At 33.0% G+C, this 18,845-nt stretch overlaps 1 protein-coding gene across 2 annotated transcripts in view; it reads left to right on the forward strand.

The window, feature by feature from the left end:
• Nucleotides 1-18,845, forward strand: part of EMC1 (ER membrane protein complex subunit 1) — a 104,800-nt gene that overhangs the window by 57,112 nt on the left and 28,843 nt on the right. For both annotated transcript variants that reach the window (XM_075357308.1, XM_075357317.1), the window contains 4 exons: nucleotides 1,354-1,532; nucleotides 5,541-5,705; nucleotides 6,752-6,806; nucleotides 15,270-15,502. In XM_075357308.1, coding sequence (XP_075213423.1) covers nucleotides 1,354-1,532; nucleotides 5,541-5,705; nucleotides 6,752-6,806; nucleotides 15,270-15,502 — 632 coding nt within the window. The remainder of the gene's footprint in view (nucleotides 1-1,353; nucleotides 1,533-5,540; nucleotides 5,706-6,751; nucleotides 6,807-15,269; nucleotides 15,503-18,845) is intronic.

The raw sequence follows: 18,845 nt of genomic DNA on the forward strand, positions 1-18,845 counted from the left end.
ATTCTATGTGTAGAAGCATTTAAAATTACTTTGAAAATAACTCATTTCAGATGAACACCATCTGGTTATGGATACCTGGTTGTACTGTTAGTTCAAGTAATCACTCTTTGTAGCTTCACTACCAGAATTCTGTTAATGTCAAGGTGATATAATTACTGCTCTTGAATTTTGTTGGGCAATGGTACATTGAACAATTCCAGATACTCCTAGTGGAAGGTATCACGTGCTGAAAGGCCAGGTACACTGGCTGGTTTCATAATAATCTTTTATCAGAAGATAACATGGTCAGGAAACAAAATCACTATGGAAGCTTATGTAGTATGGCTGAAAGATTCCACGTTGCTGAAAGATTATTTCTTATTTTTGGGTGATGAGCCAGTTCAGGAACTATAAAATTCTCTTAATACATAAACATAATTAATTTTGCTCACAGCCCTTTCTTTATCTTATAAAAAAAGGTCTGATAGATCTAAAGTAAAAGATAAAACAAAATACCATAAGTGGTAGAACTCTGAAGTATCTCATGAAGTGCCATGGAATTTGTGAAATATAAGTAATGGAAGGTTTTTTATACTGAAAGCTGATAAATGAAATTGAGCTTCATCATTTATTAATAAGTTACCAGTTTTTTTTTAAATTCATCTATTCTAAAAATGTGTGATGGAAATTAGCTCTTTTTTCCTACTCTTGTGCATGTAGTGCATTAGTAACTTGAATTTTGTAGGAATAGAAGAAGTGCGCATACATGAAATCATTCAAATCTGGGTTTCAGACAATTTTTAATGACAAAGTGGCAACATGCAAAGTAGTCTTTGTTTAATGGCTTCTCTGCTGCTCCGTCTTGGGTATATGTTTATTTTTACACTGTCACCTTTCTTTTTAATATATATCCAGTGGCTTCAAAGAATTGAACCCCAGGGTTGATAGCGCAGAGTAATTGTATTGAATACTTAATCATCTTAATTTACACTAAGAGATCATAAAACTGACACAATCTCCAATCCATGACTCCATTGCAGAATTTGACTCCATTGACTCTCTTACACTGAATTTCATAATGGTTGTTACAGTACCATAATACTTTAATATGTATCCATAGATAGTTTCTTGTCACAACAGTTTTGAATCATTGAATTAATTTTGTGAATTGAGATGTATTAGTTACGGATTATGTTTAATTTGAAAAAAATATATATAACAGACATACAAATAAAAATGTAGACTTTTTAAGCTTGTAATTTCAGAAATTAGATTTTGATTGCAGTTTTTTTATTTATGAAATAACACTTTTAGTGTTTGATTTTTCATCTCAATTCAGTTATTTTATAATGGACTGTAAATTTTTTTTTTAAGGTGGATTTGTTGGTATGTTCTTCCGTCGTATTATGAGCCAAATATTACAAGTACGTTCTTTGTTATTAACCATTCTATCTCTTGGTGAATCAACTCCCTCAAAAGGACTTCTTGCTGATCTTGTTCGAGACCAATTCGGCTTACATAAAATGATTGTTGCTGTTACATCTGTAGGCAAAGTATGTTTGCTATGTATTAATGTTTTTATGATACATATAATGTCAGTATTTTTTAGACATATATTCAGTATAAGTTTTTGTCTTTTTATCATAAAAGAATTTGCACATAAAATCTTTTCCTATTCTTTGAGAAATTTTTTGTACTTATTTTATCAATTTTTTGTTATTGAAGTAATTTAAATAAAATTGTATACATTATTCTGTGCAATATAGAAAAAAATATTAATACAAAAGTAATTATAATCTGTTGTAGCAGGTGCCATATTGCTGTGCATATAGGCTGATTGCTGGCTTACTGCACTATTAACTATCCTGAACAACACTGACAATTTACTGCATACTATGTAAATATACAGAGCTATAGTTTTCATAAAGGAATGACTATCTAACTGTTCCACCTGTCCTATCAGTCAATCTCTCTCGCATGCAGTGCACAGCTATATATCGCCTGCTATAGCCGCAATGAAGAACATATTTTTAAAAAATCACATAAATATTACTAAAAAATTTAAAGGTTTTTTTTAATGTTATGTTATGGATACAGATAAGAGTGGTTGAAAAATAGTGTTCACAGTAGGTTATCTTAAGAACTACAAAAGATATTCTGCAAAACAAAAATTATAAGAATATTTATATTTAGGGTTACGTATGTATTTTTTCATATAGTCACCATTTAATTTTATATATTATTCTGACCATTGTATTCTTAATACATAACTGCTTTTCTTACTTCTTTTTTCATTTGTAGTGAAACAAGTACCCTTGATTTCAGGTTAGCAAAAAGGTGGAAATTGCTGGTGTAAGATTAGGGCTATTTACACCCACCGGATTGGTCTAGTGGTGAACGCGTCTTCGCAAATCAGCTGATTTCGAAGTAGAGAGTTCCAACATTCAAATCCTTGTAAAGGCAGTTAATTTTGTACGGATTTGAATATTAGATCATGGATCTGGTGTTCTTTGGTGGTTGGGTTTCAATTAACTACACCTCAGAAATGATTGACCTGAGACTGTACAAGACTACACTCATACATATCATCCTCTGAAGTAATACCTGACAATGATTCCCGGAGGCTAAACAGGAAAAAAAAACTAGGGCTATTTGGAAGTATAGATGAAAATCAAAATTCATTTTTTCAAAGTATATACATAGTTGCTTTCTCCATATGTGTTGGGTGTAAAAAAAAAAGTCAAAAGAATTTTCTATGCAAAAGGAGATATTTTAAATATTTCCAACCTAGATGATGGCATTTTATGCTGTCATTTTTTTTTGAACTGTTATGTTACACCCAATTCTCATCATTTGTCACAATTTTAAATAGAAATTCACTCTCTTTTTGAGGTACTGATATAAGATTTGTTACAACATTGCATCTTTATCTTTTTTGCTTTCTTCCTCAATGTTCATAGTACCTTTTAAGCACAATCTTTTAATAACAAGCTGGTTAATAATATGATGAACTCATTCTTTGAATATTGTTACATCATTCTGTTATGTTGACAAAAAATAATTAATTAATAATGAATAATTAATTGCACTGGTAATAACAATGTCACTGATTAAGACTTCAGTCATTGTACGATTGTTTTAATTTTGTTAGTATAACATTTACGCCTTTCTCCATTTTGTAGCATATTGATCAAGAAAACCTGCAGTAAACAAAACAGTACATGATATATTTTTAATGAAGAAATGTAACTATGTAGAGGTACATTATTCTGCTTTCATCTTTCTTCGGTTAACTGGTTGTGTGGTTTTCTTTTTGGCTCATCATCTTACTTTTTTTTTAATAAGGCACTTATTGCCATTATTATTAGCCAGTTATTTTCTATTTGTTCTCAGGTTACTGGTTTAATTAAATTTGTTTTTGTAATCTTTATGTTACCTTTATGTTGTTTTAAGTAAGCCCACTTGTATGTATTACAGTGGTGGTAGAAGAATTGTACAGTGGCTTGATTCTATAAAGTTTTAGACCTTATCCACTCAAGAAAAAAAAATTATCTGTAAGAAATGCAATAGAGGTTGAATAAGAAATGAACTATATAAAGCATTTTAAAATTAGATTGAAAAATTTTTTATTTATCTAGGATTAAACAATGATTTCTTGGTGTTCGTAGAGATAAAAAGAATGTAATTTTATTAATGTATTTTTTGTGTTTTGTGAAAAAACCATGAGTTAAGTATTAAATAATATACAAAACACACAAAATAATATACATATATTATTTTGTAAAATATTATACAGAATAGTATACATGTATATTGAAATAATATAGATGTGAGTTATTCTTAAATTTTCTTCTAAGCTGGTGTTAAAAATAAATCTGGAATCAAGAGAAAGATTTTATATATTTACATTCTTCTTATTTACTTCTCACATGTATTTATTGTACAGAGACCAGTATTTGCTGATCCTCATTGAAAAAATCGCTGTCAAGATATTAATCCTTCCCGTGAGCAGTTATTTGCTCTAAAAGAGGGGTCAGTTTCAAAGTGCTGGTTTGTCTGCAGTACCTTCACCTTTAATGAAATGGTAGTTGATAATGCCAAGTCTAGGCAGTGCAGAGGGAGTTGAAAATGCCCCACTGTTTAAATAATCTATTTGTGCAGTGACACTGCACGTTGCCATACAAAAGGACAGCTACCTGAACTGTTTGTTTAGGAGTAACTTCTAAAGCTTCTTTGATATTGATAAAATATTTAGTCCTTTCTTAACATAATTTTTCAGTTTGTTTGGGCAGTGCTGTATGTTTTCACTTGCAAAACATAAATCATATGTCATGTACTACACATAGGCACATCAGCTATTTCAAGTTAAATTTGCTAATTAAAAAAATATATATATATACTGACATGACATAGCTTGTTTACTATTACAATTGTCAGTTACAGTGATGATTTGTAATGTGTATGTGTGTGTGTGTTTCAAATAACAACAAAATAACCACCAAACACAGTAACAGAAAACCTAAAGAACAAATATCAAAAGTCAATTTTCACAGGATCCCGCATCATCATTCTGTATAAAATTCTACAATTACATCAAACAAAAACAAAAAAAAATTCTTTTTTTGAATGATTGTAGAATTTTATACCAACTGATGATGTGGAATCCCGCAAAAGTTGATTTTTGGTATTAGTTTTTTAGGTTTTCTGTTGCTGTGTTTGTTGGTTATTTTGTTGTTATTTGAAGTTAACTGGCAAAGTGGTCAGTATGTTTATGAATTATTTGAATTTTCAGAAGTTATATATATATTGTTTCCATATATATGCTTAGCTTAATATCAGCAGACATAACGCTAGCAGCTCAGATATCAGCAGGAGTACAGTATACATACGTACTTGCACAAGCATCACTACCACCACATAGCTGACCATGCAGATCTCCCACCATAGCGGCGCTGCAGCCCTTGCAGGCACCAATAAACGAGCATACACCAGAGTGAATTTGTAATTCGTCATCGACCACTGTCTGGAGAAGACCAAGAAGAAGAAGATGGAAGAAGACAGAAGAAGTTCCCTGGCTGGCTCAACGTGGGACCTCCTGGCGGATGCCAACATTTCCTGCAGAGCAGCAGGCCTGGCCTGCTGCTCCAGCCCTTTTGAGGGCTACCATAAGGTTTTAAAATGCTACGTGCTGTTGAAGCCATTCAGCTGCAATATATACAAGTATACTAAGAGTATGTCAGTTTGGTTAGCTAAATATTTAAATCACTCCAGTTTGAAAGTTTGCTCTTATTTGATTCTAGATTTCAAGGCAGATGATTACAAATTATATAAATGAAATTATAAATTTCTAGTTACTGCCATACTAAGATAATATGAATATGTCTACTTCAACTCTTTTGTTACAGTTACGAACATCCCAATTTCCTAGTAACTTTTGCCAGCACTGAACAGAATGGATTACCCAGAGCAATTGTGCTTAAGTTTTGAATTTTTTTTTCTTCTATTAGGTTTTTCTATAAAACTAAAAAATATGTATGATTCTGTATTTTTAACTGTTTCAGCTGTTTGGTATAGATAATTTGAGTGGGGAAATAGTATGGCAGAAATATTTAAAAGATATTAAGCCTTTTCATTCTCTTGGTAAGCCGTTGATACCATTATATATACAGCGGACAGCAAGGCATCTTCCTCACCCTGCACAATGTTTTCTGCTTTTTAAACATCAGGTATGATCAAGCTAAATTTTTTAAATATTTATTTCAAGTTTATTCATAGATGATTATAAGCAGTATTTTTTTAAAAGTAATAGTTTATTAAGTGCAGAAGATCTCATTACTCATTTTTTTAATATTATTATGACACGTTTCGTATCATTTTTTTTATTGTTATCTGACACAGGGCATACACGTACTCTAATGAGTAAGATGAGATAAATGAAGTGGTACAGTAAAATATCCTAAATGTGGACTGGCTATCAATAAACATGGATTGGTTGCCAAAACATTAGGTAGAACTAATATAAATAAAATACTAGAATTTTTAATTCTTGAATATCATTTTACATTTCTCTCAGGTAAAAAACATGTTGGAGTCTTGCCTTTAAAATTCCATGAAAATTACTGGTTCATATTAGTAATTAGATGATTCCTTTGCAGATCAGCACCTTTAACTCCTCCTTGAAGAGATGAGTTTGTAACAAAGTTGTATTATCAGTATGTGTGTGTATGTGTGCACACATGCATGCACACACATTCACGCATATATTTTAATTTTTCATTATTATTTTTTTTAATACAAGGCTCAGCTGAAAAATTTTGCACATATATGCATAGCATGGCAATGAAAAGATATATTGGAATGAAATAAAAGATGAATAAAAGTTGTCTTGTCTTCTATTATATAAGAAAAATGTAAACAATTTTTAACATATGATCATTCATTCCATATAAAATTATTTATTTGACTAGAAGTCAATTATATTGTAATAAATCTTGATGTTTGATTTTTATTTAAAATTATTTAAAAATAAGCCTACATTATATACATGTTTGTGCATCACTTGGCTGTTTTGAAGCACTCTTCATTACGTTCCATTAATTTATTTTTTCTTGTCATATATTGCTTATTCATAAAGTGTTACAGTAGATAATTTAATTAAAAAGCCTATAATTTATTTAATACTATTTTTGGATCCATACAACAGCTTGATAAAATATACAGTTTACGTTAAATGATATGCAGTTGAGTTTTAATTAAGCTTTTTTTTCTCCAGAAAACTGAGGAAAGTGTCATTTACACCTTTAATCCTATCAATGGACAACCTTTAGGTAAGAATTATAAATTGTAATTATTATGAATTAAATAATTTTAATGCTTTTTCTTTTTTAGTTGTATCCCTGCTCTAGAATATTCTTGGTCAGACGTCAACAAAATACAGTTTTCATGTTTCCCTCTAAAGAAACTACTAAAATTCTTTTAAGTTTACATCTTTTATCTCTTTCTTCTTTGATTGGTCATCTTCTTTTCAGAAATAGTTATCAAGGGGTGACCATTTCTATTGTCCTGCTCTTATTCTAACTCTGGGATTTTACTTTTTTCTCCGGTGATTTTCATTTCATTTTTCTTTCTAGACACATTTTTTTTTTGTCTTCAGTCATTTGACTGGTTTGATGCAGCTCTCCAAGATTCCCTATCTAGTGCTAGTCGTTTCATTTCAGTATACCCTCTACATCCTACATCCCTAACAATTTGTTTTACATATTCCAAACGTGGCCTGCCTACACAATTTTTCCCTTCTACCTGTCCTTCCAATATTAAAGCGACTATTCCAGGATGCCTTAGTATGTGGCCTATAAGTCTGTCTCTTCTTTTAACTATATTTTTCCAAATGCTTCTTTCTTCATCTATTTGCTGCAATACCTCTTCATTTGTCACTATCCACCCATCTGATTTTTAACCTATAGCACCACATTTCAAAAGCTTCTAATCTTTTCTTCTCAGATACTCCGATTGTCCAAGTTTCACTTCCATATAAAGCGACACTCCAAACATATACTTTCAAAAATCTTTTCCTGACATTTAAATTAATTTTTGATGTAAACAAATTATTTTTCTTACTGAAGGCTCGTTTCGCTTGTGCTATTCGGCATTTTATATCGCTCCTGCTTCGTCCATTTTTAGTAATTCTACTTCCCAAATAACAAAATTCTTCTACCTTCATAATCTTTTCTCCTCCTATTTTTACATTCAGTGGTCCATCTTTGTTATTTCTACTACATTTCATTACTTTTGTTTTGTTCTTGTTTATTTTCATGCGATAGTTCTTGCGTAGGACTTCATCTATGCCGTTCATTGTTTCTTTTAAATCCTTTTTACTCTCGGCTAGAATTACTATATCATCAGCAAATCGTAGCATCTTTATCTTTTCACCTAGTATTGTTACTCCGAATCTAAATTGTTCTTTAACATCATTAACTGCTAGTTCCATGTAAAGATTAAAAAGTAACGGAGATAGGGAACATCCTTGTCGGACTCCCTTTCTTATTACGGCTTCTTTCTTATGTTCTTCAATTATTACTGTTGCTGTTTGGTTCCTGTACATGTTAGCAATTGTTCTTCTATCTCTGTATTTGAACCCTAGTTTTTTTTAAATTTTGAACATTTTAATCCAGTCTACGTTATCGAATGCCTTTTCTAGGTCTATAAACGCCAAGTATGTTGGTTTGTTTTTCTTTAATCTTCCTTCTACTATTAATCTGAGGCCTAAAATTGCTTCCCTTGTCGCTATACTTTTCCTGAAAACAAATTGGTCTTCTCCTAACACTTCTTCCACTCTCCTCTCAATTCTTCTGTATAGAATTCTAGTTAAGATTTTTGATGCAAAACTAGTTAAACTAATTGTTCTGTATTCTTCACATTTATCTGCCCCTGCTTTCTTTGGTATCATGACTATAACACTTTTTTTGAAGTCTGATGGAAATTCCTCTTTTTCATGAATATTACACACCAGTTTGTATAATCTATCAATTGCTTCTTCACCTGCACTGCGCAGTAATTCTACAGGTATTCCGTCTATTCCAGGAGCCTTTCTGCCATTTAAATCTATTAATGCTCTCTTAAATTCAGATCTCAATATTGTTTCTCCCATTTCATCCTCCTCAACTTCCTCTTCTTCATCTGTAACACCATTTTCTAATTAATTTCCTCCGTATAACTCTTCAATATATTCTACCCATCTATCGACTTTACCTTTCGTATTATATATCGGTGTACCATCTTTGTTTAACATATTATTAGATTTTAATTTATTTACCCCAAAATTTTCCGTAACTTTCCTGTATGCTCCGTCTATTTTACCAATGTTCATTTCTCTTTCCACTTCTGAACACTTTTCTTTAATCCACTTTTCTTTCGCCAGTTTGCACTTCCTGTTTATAGCATTTCTTAATTGCCGATAGTTCCTTTTACTTTCTTCATCACTAGCATTCTTATATTTTGTACGTTCATCCATCAGCTGCAATATATCGTCTGAAACCCAAGGTTTTCTACCAGTTCTCTTTATTTCGCCTAAGTTTGTTTCTGCTGATTTAAGAATTTCCTTTTTAATATTCTCCCATTCTTCTTCTACATTTTCTACCTTATCTTTTTTACTCATACCTCTTGCGATGTCCTCCTCAAAAATCTTCTTTACCTCCTCTTCCTCAAGCTTCTCTAAATTCCACCGATTCATCTGACACCTTTTCTTCAGGTTTTTAAACCCCAATCTACATTTCATTATCACCAAATTATGGTCGCTTTCAATGTCTGCTCCAGGGTAAGTTTTGCAGTCAACGAGTAAATCTTTCCTTAACCATGATATAATCTATCTGATACCTTGCAATATCGCCTGGCTTTTTCCAAGTGTATATTCTTCTATTATGATTTTTAAATTGGGTGTTGGCAATTACTAAATTATACTTTGTGCAAAACTCTATAAGTCTGTCCCCTCTTTCATTCCTTTTGCCCAGCCCGTATTCACCCACTATATTTCCTTCCTTGCCTTTTCCAATGCTTGCATTCCAATCTCCAACTATTATTAAATTTTCATCTCCTTTTACGTGTTTAATTGCTTCATCAATCTCTTCTTATACACACACTACCTCATCATCATCATGGGCGCTTGTAGGCATATAGACGTTAACAATCGTTGTCGGTTTAGGTTTTGAGTTTATCCCTATTACAATGATTCTATTGCTATGCGTTTTGAAATACTTTACTCTCTTCCCTACCTTCTTGTTCATTATGAAACCTACTCCTGCCCGCCCATTACTTGAAGCTGAGTGAATTATTCTAAAATCACCTGACCAAAAGTCGCCTTCCACTTCCCACCGAACCTCACTAATTCCTACTACATCCACATTTATCCTATCCATTTCCCTTTTTAAATTTTCTAGCCTACCAACCTTTTTGAAACTTCTAACATTTCACGCTCTTACTCGTAGAATGTTATTTTTTAATTTTCTGGTGACCCCTTCCTTTAGTAGTCCCCACCCGGAGATCCGAACGGGGGACTAGTTTACCTCCGGAATATTTTACCAAGGAAGGCGCCTCCATCATTGCTATATGAAAATGCAGAGAGCCACATTTTCTTGGAAAATAAGTAGCTGTAGTTTTCCATTGCTTTCAGCTACGCAGTACTCAGAGGACTGAGTGATGTTGATATGGCCGTTTAAATCATTCTGACTCACGCCCCTAACAACTACTGAAAGAGCTGCTGCCCTCTTTCAGGAATCATTCCTTAGTCTGGCTCTCAACAGATACCTCTCCGATATGGTTGCACCTTCGGTCCAGCTACTCTGTATCCCTGAGCACTCAAGCCCCCTCACCAACGGCAAGGTCTCATGATTCATAGAGGAGGTCTAGACACCTAAGTTTCTTTAAATTTTCTTTTGGTATGCTTCTTTATACATCTTTATTTCACTTAAATGTACAAAGCTAAGCCAGTTTGTTCTCCAGGATGTGGTTGAAATTAATGGAGAATTTTTTGTTTTTTCTAAAATTATTAATAAATATTTATTGGACTCTATATTTTTAACTATCTGTTAGCTGAAGTTAAGCACTTATCTGCAGTAATAGTACTATTTAAATTATCAATTGGACTTGAAAGATGTGCTGTTTATGTTAATTTACAAACTCTTTTCTCAAATTCCAAAAGCCTACTCCTGTCTGACTCCTTATTACCAATAGCGTGAGGCACATTATGTTTACTCTCTGTTTAATTGGCTTTTTCAACATATAAACTTTAAAGGGATAGTCACACCTAATTGTACTAACAATGGTTCTGGGTTCAAATGCCAGTTGGATTTGGTATTTTTCATGTAATGTTAATTTTTCACAAACTTTGTATTTAAATTGAAAAATTCATTTTTTCATTAAAAAAAAAAAGTGAGTTGGTAATTCTAATGGGGTGTAAGCATATTGCAGTTAGATGGTGAAATTAAATTGACCTTTCATCAGAATATGCACTTTCACTGGGAATGAACAGTTTTTGGCAGTTTGAGATATATTTTGATAATACAAAAAATACACAAATTATTTTCTCATGTTTACTGTAGTTGTTAAGTCTCAGAGAGAGTAAGAGAAATTTAACTGATTTTAATTAATCACTTAAATATTTATTTTCTGCTGGTCTTGAAGGACAGTAGAAAATAGCAAACTAAAGTCTTTCTTCTTTGACTTTAATGTTTAATGGCATTTAACTAATTAATCCCCGACGGGGAGTCTTATTCTTTAAGACTTTGGGGGTTGGCGTCCCCACGGGCCTAGCCTCCGCAGCTTTCCTTCCCACTATACAATGAGCTGCGGAACACTTTACATTATACACATATACTACACCAAGAACACTGCATAAATTACAACATACACAATTACACAACAACAACCTACACTGATATTTCTTACATTTACACTCGGTGGTGTTGCGACATCTTACGAAACGCAACCGTAACCCAAGGTGGGAACAAATCGTGCCGATGGGTGAATGGCTCTACGTAGTGAGTCTCGAACGATGTCCTCTGGGCACCAGGGCGAACCCAGTTGTATTTAGCTCTAGCTCCAGTACGCGTGCGCTCTGCTGGAGTGGTCCATTTTTCGCTGGTACTCGTGGGAACAAAATTTCAGTTCCAACAATAAACACAATGATGGTTGGTGGTCCATCTGAAAAAACCACCAAATACAATCTTGTGAAGAGACCTAGGTCAGCTTTGTCTGACGAGGATAAAAGTCCTACTGAAGAGAACCACAACTTGTTACAATCGAAATATAAAAATATTAGATTCGTTGTTCTCAGAAATGGTCAGGAAGGTGGCTCCCTTCAAAAGGTTTCACCTTTCTTAATTAACAAAACGATAACTGGTGCAAGTGGCTCCCCGAAGAATATCAGGAAATTACGCGACTGATCGATTGTGGTTGAAACATTCAACGATGAACAGAGTCGATCTATCTTACGTCTCCGTAATATGGGTGGTATAAATATAAGTGCAGAATGCCACAAAACGTTAAATACGAGCCGGGGTGTAATTTTTTGTAGAGACCTTCTAGATATAGATATCTCGGAAATAGTGGATGAGCTTTGCCACCAAGACGTTGTTAAAGTGAAACGTATAATGAAACGGCAGAACGGAACAGAAGAACCGACACCGTCTCTTATATTAACATTCAATCTCCCTGTTCCACCAGAAAAGATTAAAGTGGGTTACCTCTCGGTTCGGGTACGATCATTCATACCCAACCCACGGCGATGTTTCAGATGCCAAGGTTTTGGTCACACTACAACATCTTGCACGAAAACAGAGATCTGAGCTCGATGTGGTAAAGAAGGTCACAATGACACTAACTGCGAAGAAAGTGAAAAATGTGCAAACTGCAGTGGTCCACATACAGCTCGCTCCCGAGATTGCCCAACTTTTAAAGAAGAAAAGGCAATTCTCAAAATCTGTACAGAGCAAAAACTATCTTTTTCGGCTGCACGTAGAGAATATAAAAAGATAAACAATTCACGGAACCTGGTTAAACCAGACGTATCTTTTGCCACCGCTACATCTAAACAAATTCCTACAAATGTTAATAATCAGCAGTGCGGATCCTGCAATGAGCTTAAACAACTTGTTCAGATGCTATCTGATCAAGTAGCTTCACTTACAGCCACTATCTCAGAGCTGACAAAAATGAATAAAAAGTCCTCCGTCGTTGTTAGTGAATCAAACAGTATGATACATACGAAAGTTCCTATTCACAAAGTCGTACCGCCACGAATAGCGACTATCACAGCTGGCAGTAAGCCACCTAATAAGCTCCCCATAAAGGGAACCCACATAACTATCTCCTCTGGGATGTCAACTACAGCATCACATTCAAATAAATCTCCTCCACCATCACCTCATATTCTGGAGGATATGGTTGAAGAACCACCCGACCCTAGGGCATCGGATTTCTTTAAAATAAAAAATTCAAAAAAGAAAAACCGAATCACGTACAACTAATTTTTATATAATTTCCGAAATTTATTTTTTTATTTTCTTTTTTACACTTATGAACATTATTCATTGGAATGTTAGAGGTATTCGGTCCCGCATTGAAGATATTAGAGTACTAGCGCACACACATGATCCACTAATCATGTGTTTCCAAGAAACTCACCTTCTACAACATGACCGAATTACACTCAGAGGATACTTCTGTGAGAGATACGACTGCCTAATAGACAGTAGGGAGAGTGGTGGAGTAGCGATTTTCATGAAGAATGGGGTGTCAGCTACAAGAATTCAACTAACCACTGTCATTCCTGCTATTGCAGTGAAGGTCTCTATTCCCTTCAAATTGCATATCTGCAATCTGTATCCCTCACCGAACACTGAGTTCAGTGCTTTAGAAATCTCCTCACACAAATACCATCTCCATCGTTAGTAGGAGACTTCAATGCCCATCATATTTCCTGGGGCTCAACCTTCTGCTCCACTCGAGGAAATATGATAAACAGATTGAGACAAGATTTTGACCTTTGCCTACTGAATAATGGATCACATACATTCATGTCGTTATCAACTGGTACTGAATCTAACCTTGATCTTTCCATATGCTCACCGAATGTGCTCCCTCATTTTAATTGGTCGGTTTGTGATGACTTTCACGGCAGTGATCATAGACCAATTATTATTGGTTTCGGTGTAGACTGCGAGATTAAAAGAAGGCCACGGGGATGGATTGTTGAAAAGGCAGATTGGAACGGATACCATAAAGCATTCCAATCTCAGTATGACGATGGAGCGAACATCCTTGACCAGTATTCTTCTTTTACGTCCATGATACTTGAGAATACCAACAGATATATCCCACAAACATCGGGTAATCCTAGACGTCCTTTCGTTCCATGGTGGAACGATGATTGCAAAAATGCTATTAGGAATCGACGACAAGCACTACGTAAATTTAATCGTAGGCCTACAACAGAACATCTAAATTTATACCGCAGGGCTAGAGCGGTGTGCCGTCGAGTATTCTTGGACGCTAAGAGGAATTCATGGACGAAATACGTGAGCACTATCTCACGCATTACTCCCATGTCTACTGTATGGAATAAAATTCATGCAATTTTCGGATCGCCGAAACAATCTATTCTCGGTCTTATTGATGAAGGAGAACTCCTTTCATCATCCTCGGAAGTGGCAAATAGTCTAGCAAAATCTTTCCGCTCGGTGTCTCTCACCTCATCATATAATAACGATTTTCAACGGTACAAGATACAAATAGAAGTATTATCGTTAAACATTGATGATTCGGTTGGTGAATTAAACACTCCATTCGTATTTAAAGAATTGTTACAAGGACTTAAAAATTCACGGGACACTTCCCCTGGACCGGACAACATTCGCCTTTCCATGCTTTCACACCTTCCTAATTCGGCACTACAACAACTGTTGAATATTTTCAACGGTTTATTCTCCGAACAGGTCTTCCTACCCGGCTGGTCAGAAGCATTTATTATACCAGTACTAAAACCTGGTAAAGACCAAACGACCCCCTCAAGCTACCGCCCTATTTCATTAACAAGCGTTTTGTGTAAAATAATGGAGAGAATGGTAAACCGCAGACTTACAAGGTACCATTGTAAACATGCTTCTAGTCTTTTGTTGATGGCTTCTTCATAAGTTGAAAAGATTAAGAAGGTGAAAAGGTCATGGAAGATAAACAAATGAATTAATATATCAAAAACTAAAGGAAGTGAAATAATGGATCTAATTTTACAGTTGAACATAGCATATATATGTTTGCATATATAAATACATTTTTTCCTACATAGTAGGCTGTATTTAGATGGCTCTAAATATCATTCTCATTGAGCACTACATTATCTTTGTACACTATAATTTAACTAAATTAATTTAACAATAACCTAACTTAGTTTATTGTGAAGTCTGACAAGTATGTGATGCATCCCATAATTTCTGATAAATATTTGTTTTTATATGGGCTGTGATATATTTGTTTTTATTGGGTTATTAGTTGTGTTATATAGAAATTCTAGACAGTGACCACAATCAGCCAACCTTCACTATACATATGATTACATCTGATAACAAATGTTTTGCAAGACATTTGAAAGAAATTTGGTGAAATTATAGTAGTAATCACTAAAATATAACATCAGTAATAAACATGTTCTATTTATTGATTTTATTTTTATTTTTAAAGTTCTTTGAATTAGTTTATAAATTCATTATAAATTTTATTATTGTTATTGGCTATGTTTTCAGGTGAGGGGTTGGTACCATTAGGTTATCAAGTTATTCAGACATCTTTATTACATGCTACTGATGAAGAATTTCTTAAAGCAGTATTGTTATTAGATAGTAATGGAAAAATTCATGTGTATCCTAAGCATATAGATTCAGTGGTATTACAGCATGCCAAATCAACATTCCTGTTTACTGCAAATTCAGATACTGGTCTAATTAAGGGTTATACCTTAGCCTACAGTTATAAGCAGGTAAGATCTCTGCCAAAAGATTATGTTTCTTTGAATACATACATCTCACTCCCGTTTAGTTTCTCATACTTATATATACATTTTTTGGTCACCACATTGTTTTTGTTCACTGCAGACAAAGTTCAATTTGTTTATAATGAAACTTGGATCCTAGCCCAAGTAGACAACACATTGTCATCATCAAATCTATCATCCTGATTTTTAAATGCTTATATATAACAAAGATTTTTTTTTTTTATTAATTACTTTTTTCATGTAGTTAACATATTGGCAACAAGAAAGGTCCCCAGGGATTCATTTCCAATAGTCACCAAGTACACCTTCTTTGATAAGAAACCTAGCATGGTAGTGATTGTTTTTTTTACCAGTTTCTTGAATATAGTGTTTTTTAAATTATCTACTAGTGGACCTATGCTGCTTCACACCGTTATTATACAAAGTAATGTTATATATATGTAAAAAATCTGCTAAAAATATATTTCATTTACAGTCTCATCCCCAACCCCCGTTGTTTTTGTCTTTCCTTTCCTATTACAAGTAAAATATGTGTTTAATGCCTATTTCCAGTCCATCCAGATGTTCTATGGGGCGGATCAGGCTGATTTTTTTATTCAGCTCAGAATGGGTCGCAGATATGTCATCAAGCATCAACAGACTTTCAGAATGACTTTCCTGTGAGTAATAACCTCAAAAAGTTCTTCAATTAAGTAATAAATGATGATTTTCTCGAATTCTCAGAGAAGACTCAAGTCTGGGTACAATGATACTTGATGAAATATCTGTGGGTCATTCCAAGCTGAATAAAGAAAAAATCGGCCCAATCCATCCAGTAAAATTCCCACAGAAACTAGGAATAGGTTTTCAGTACAACTGTTTTAATATACAAGATGTATATTGTATACTAAATATCCATTTTAAAAGGCTTATAATTAAGTGGAATGCCACAGTAGTATTAATAAAACATATCAGTAAAATACAATTAAAAAATATAGTCAATGATAAATACTGGGAAATGTCATGCTTATTTGCCTTTGTTTGATTCTACTGGAAGAAATAGGATATTTCAATTAATAAACAATTAACTAACTTACTGATTCTGTACTCAAAGGAGTTAAATCATAACATTGGCTTGATCAGTTCATGAAGCCATTCATTTATTTTACTTAGTAGTATGTAACTAATATATCATTAACATTAAAAACAGCATGTTTGAACTATTTATGATGAATGCAATCATATTGATCATTCCAGTAGTGTAGCTGAAGTGCAGAGTTTGTACACCAAGTAGTCAACATTTTTATTTTTTTTTATTTTAATCTTGTACTTCAATCATTCTGTTTTTTGTATGTAATTGTCGGATATGAGTAGCATAGAAAAAACTTGGTAGAAGTTTCTCACAAACTTGTTTATAATAATGGTAGAGATTCAGACAGTTAACAAAAGACTTGTTCAGTAATAGTGATGAATCGATTGAAAGGAGTATGACCTTCTTCAGATGTAATAATTAAATATTTTGAATTTATAAACCCCCACCAGTGAAGGTGCATCTGATACTCACTCTGAAAATCAGGGTTATAGTGACCCAGAAATAATGTATAAGTTTGGAAAAATATTTTTAGTACCCACCAGTATGTATAGACTGCTTTCAAACCAACAATTTAATAAATTTTTCTGTTTGTGATGACACTGGTATATTATACTGCTACAAACAATTGGTTGATGAAATTCTTGATGTAATCATTACAAATAGCAAGAAAGTTTTAAATAAACTTATGATTGAACTTTCTGTTAACTTATGTTTATTGAAATTGTGACTACAACATTTACAGAATATGAACTGAAAAGATTTCTTTCATACATTTTTATCATGATTTTTAATTAGAACAAATTTGATGAATTCATTAATATTTGTAACATATTATTTTATTTACTTTTTTGATATGTATATATTGAAATTGTATACGTTGATACATATATATATATATATACGTTGATACATATATATATATATATATTTTGAAGTTATTTAAGTTGGTATACGTTTATTGAAGTAGCATTCAACTCCCAAATGTTTTCTAATGAAAGCTAACTTTAAGTAGGGCAATGCATCAAGTTAACTCCTTACAATAATGCATATGTTTGGGGTAAACTTATACTGATTAAACAGCAGTTAATTTTAAAATTAGTGGCAAATGTTGTATGTTTCCATCTTTTGATTGATTGGCGTGAAATAATGTTTTAATAAGTAAGACCCTCAAGGGACTAGTGCCACACCAGAGGTAAGTAGACAATAGGTTGCTAGTAATCCCTGATGCATAGTAATCCAAACAAAAATTATGGCAGCTGTGATAAGCATACTAAGTACTTTATCACAAATCACTCTTGAGTCAAAATTTATTTGTTGTTGTTGGACATCAAACTATTTTAGTACAATTTCTTAATGTTAATCAGTCTCATGGGAGATTTTTTAAGCCATTTACTAAAGCCTAACATATCTTTAAGTCAGCAACTAAAAAACGTGTTATCCACATCAAGCATACAAATTACAAACAGAACATCATTCTAAATAAACCAACATAACATAACCAACAGTGCATGTTTGTATTTTACTTGTTCAGTTTTAAACACACCTGTTTTAGTCATGCCATTTATTATTGGTCTATTTCATCACGTAGGTTACTTTTTGATTATATATCATACATTTTTTGATTACTTAGTTTGTAAATTGTAAATTAGAAACTTGTAATTATTGAATCAGATATATTATTATTTTTTTTTTTATCTTGATCATACATTTGAACTATTAGCAGTCTACATTTTATTAGTGGTAATAAAATAGAAGGTGTTTATAAAATTAATTTAGTCTGAAATTTAACAGTGCAGTTATTTTTCAAAATAGAGCAAATTTGTACTTCCTCTTGTACTGATGGAATTGATAATATTTTTGGTGGTTCATCTGAGATCTTTGTAGACTCTTATATAAACAATTCAAAATATAAGATAAAATAAAAAGATAATTAAGATGTAAAGTTATAACAAATAATTATATCTATAGATTAATACATTAAAAATTAGTATTAGTACATCTTAATGTGTAACCGAAGTGTTGCACAGACAACCAGATGCTTACTAAAACCCTACTGTAAACTATGATGAGCAGCAGAAAGCTATGGCTAATGTCTATGCTAAGCTATGGTAAATGACGCCATTAATCACCATTTCCCTGAAATGGTCATTAATGGCGTGATTAATCACCATTCAGGGAAATGGTGATTAATGGCGTCATTCTAATTTAGTAAACAAATTCAGTCTTTTCCAGATATGTTTTCAGCCATGTTATTCA

This window comes from Lycorma delicatula, chromosome 1 (genome assembly GCF_047948215.1).
Source record: "Lycorma delicatula isolate Av1 chromosome 1, ASM4794821v1, whole genome shotgun sequence".
Taxonomy (NCBI): Eukaryota; Metazoa; Arthropoda; class Insecta; order Hemiptera; family Fulgoridae; genus Lycorma; species Lycorma delicatula.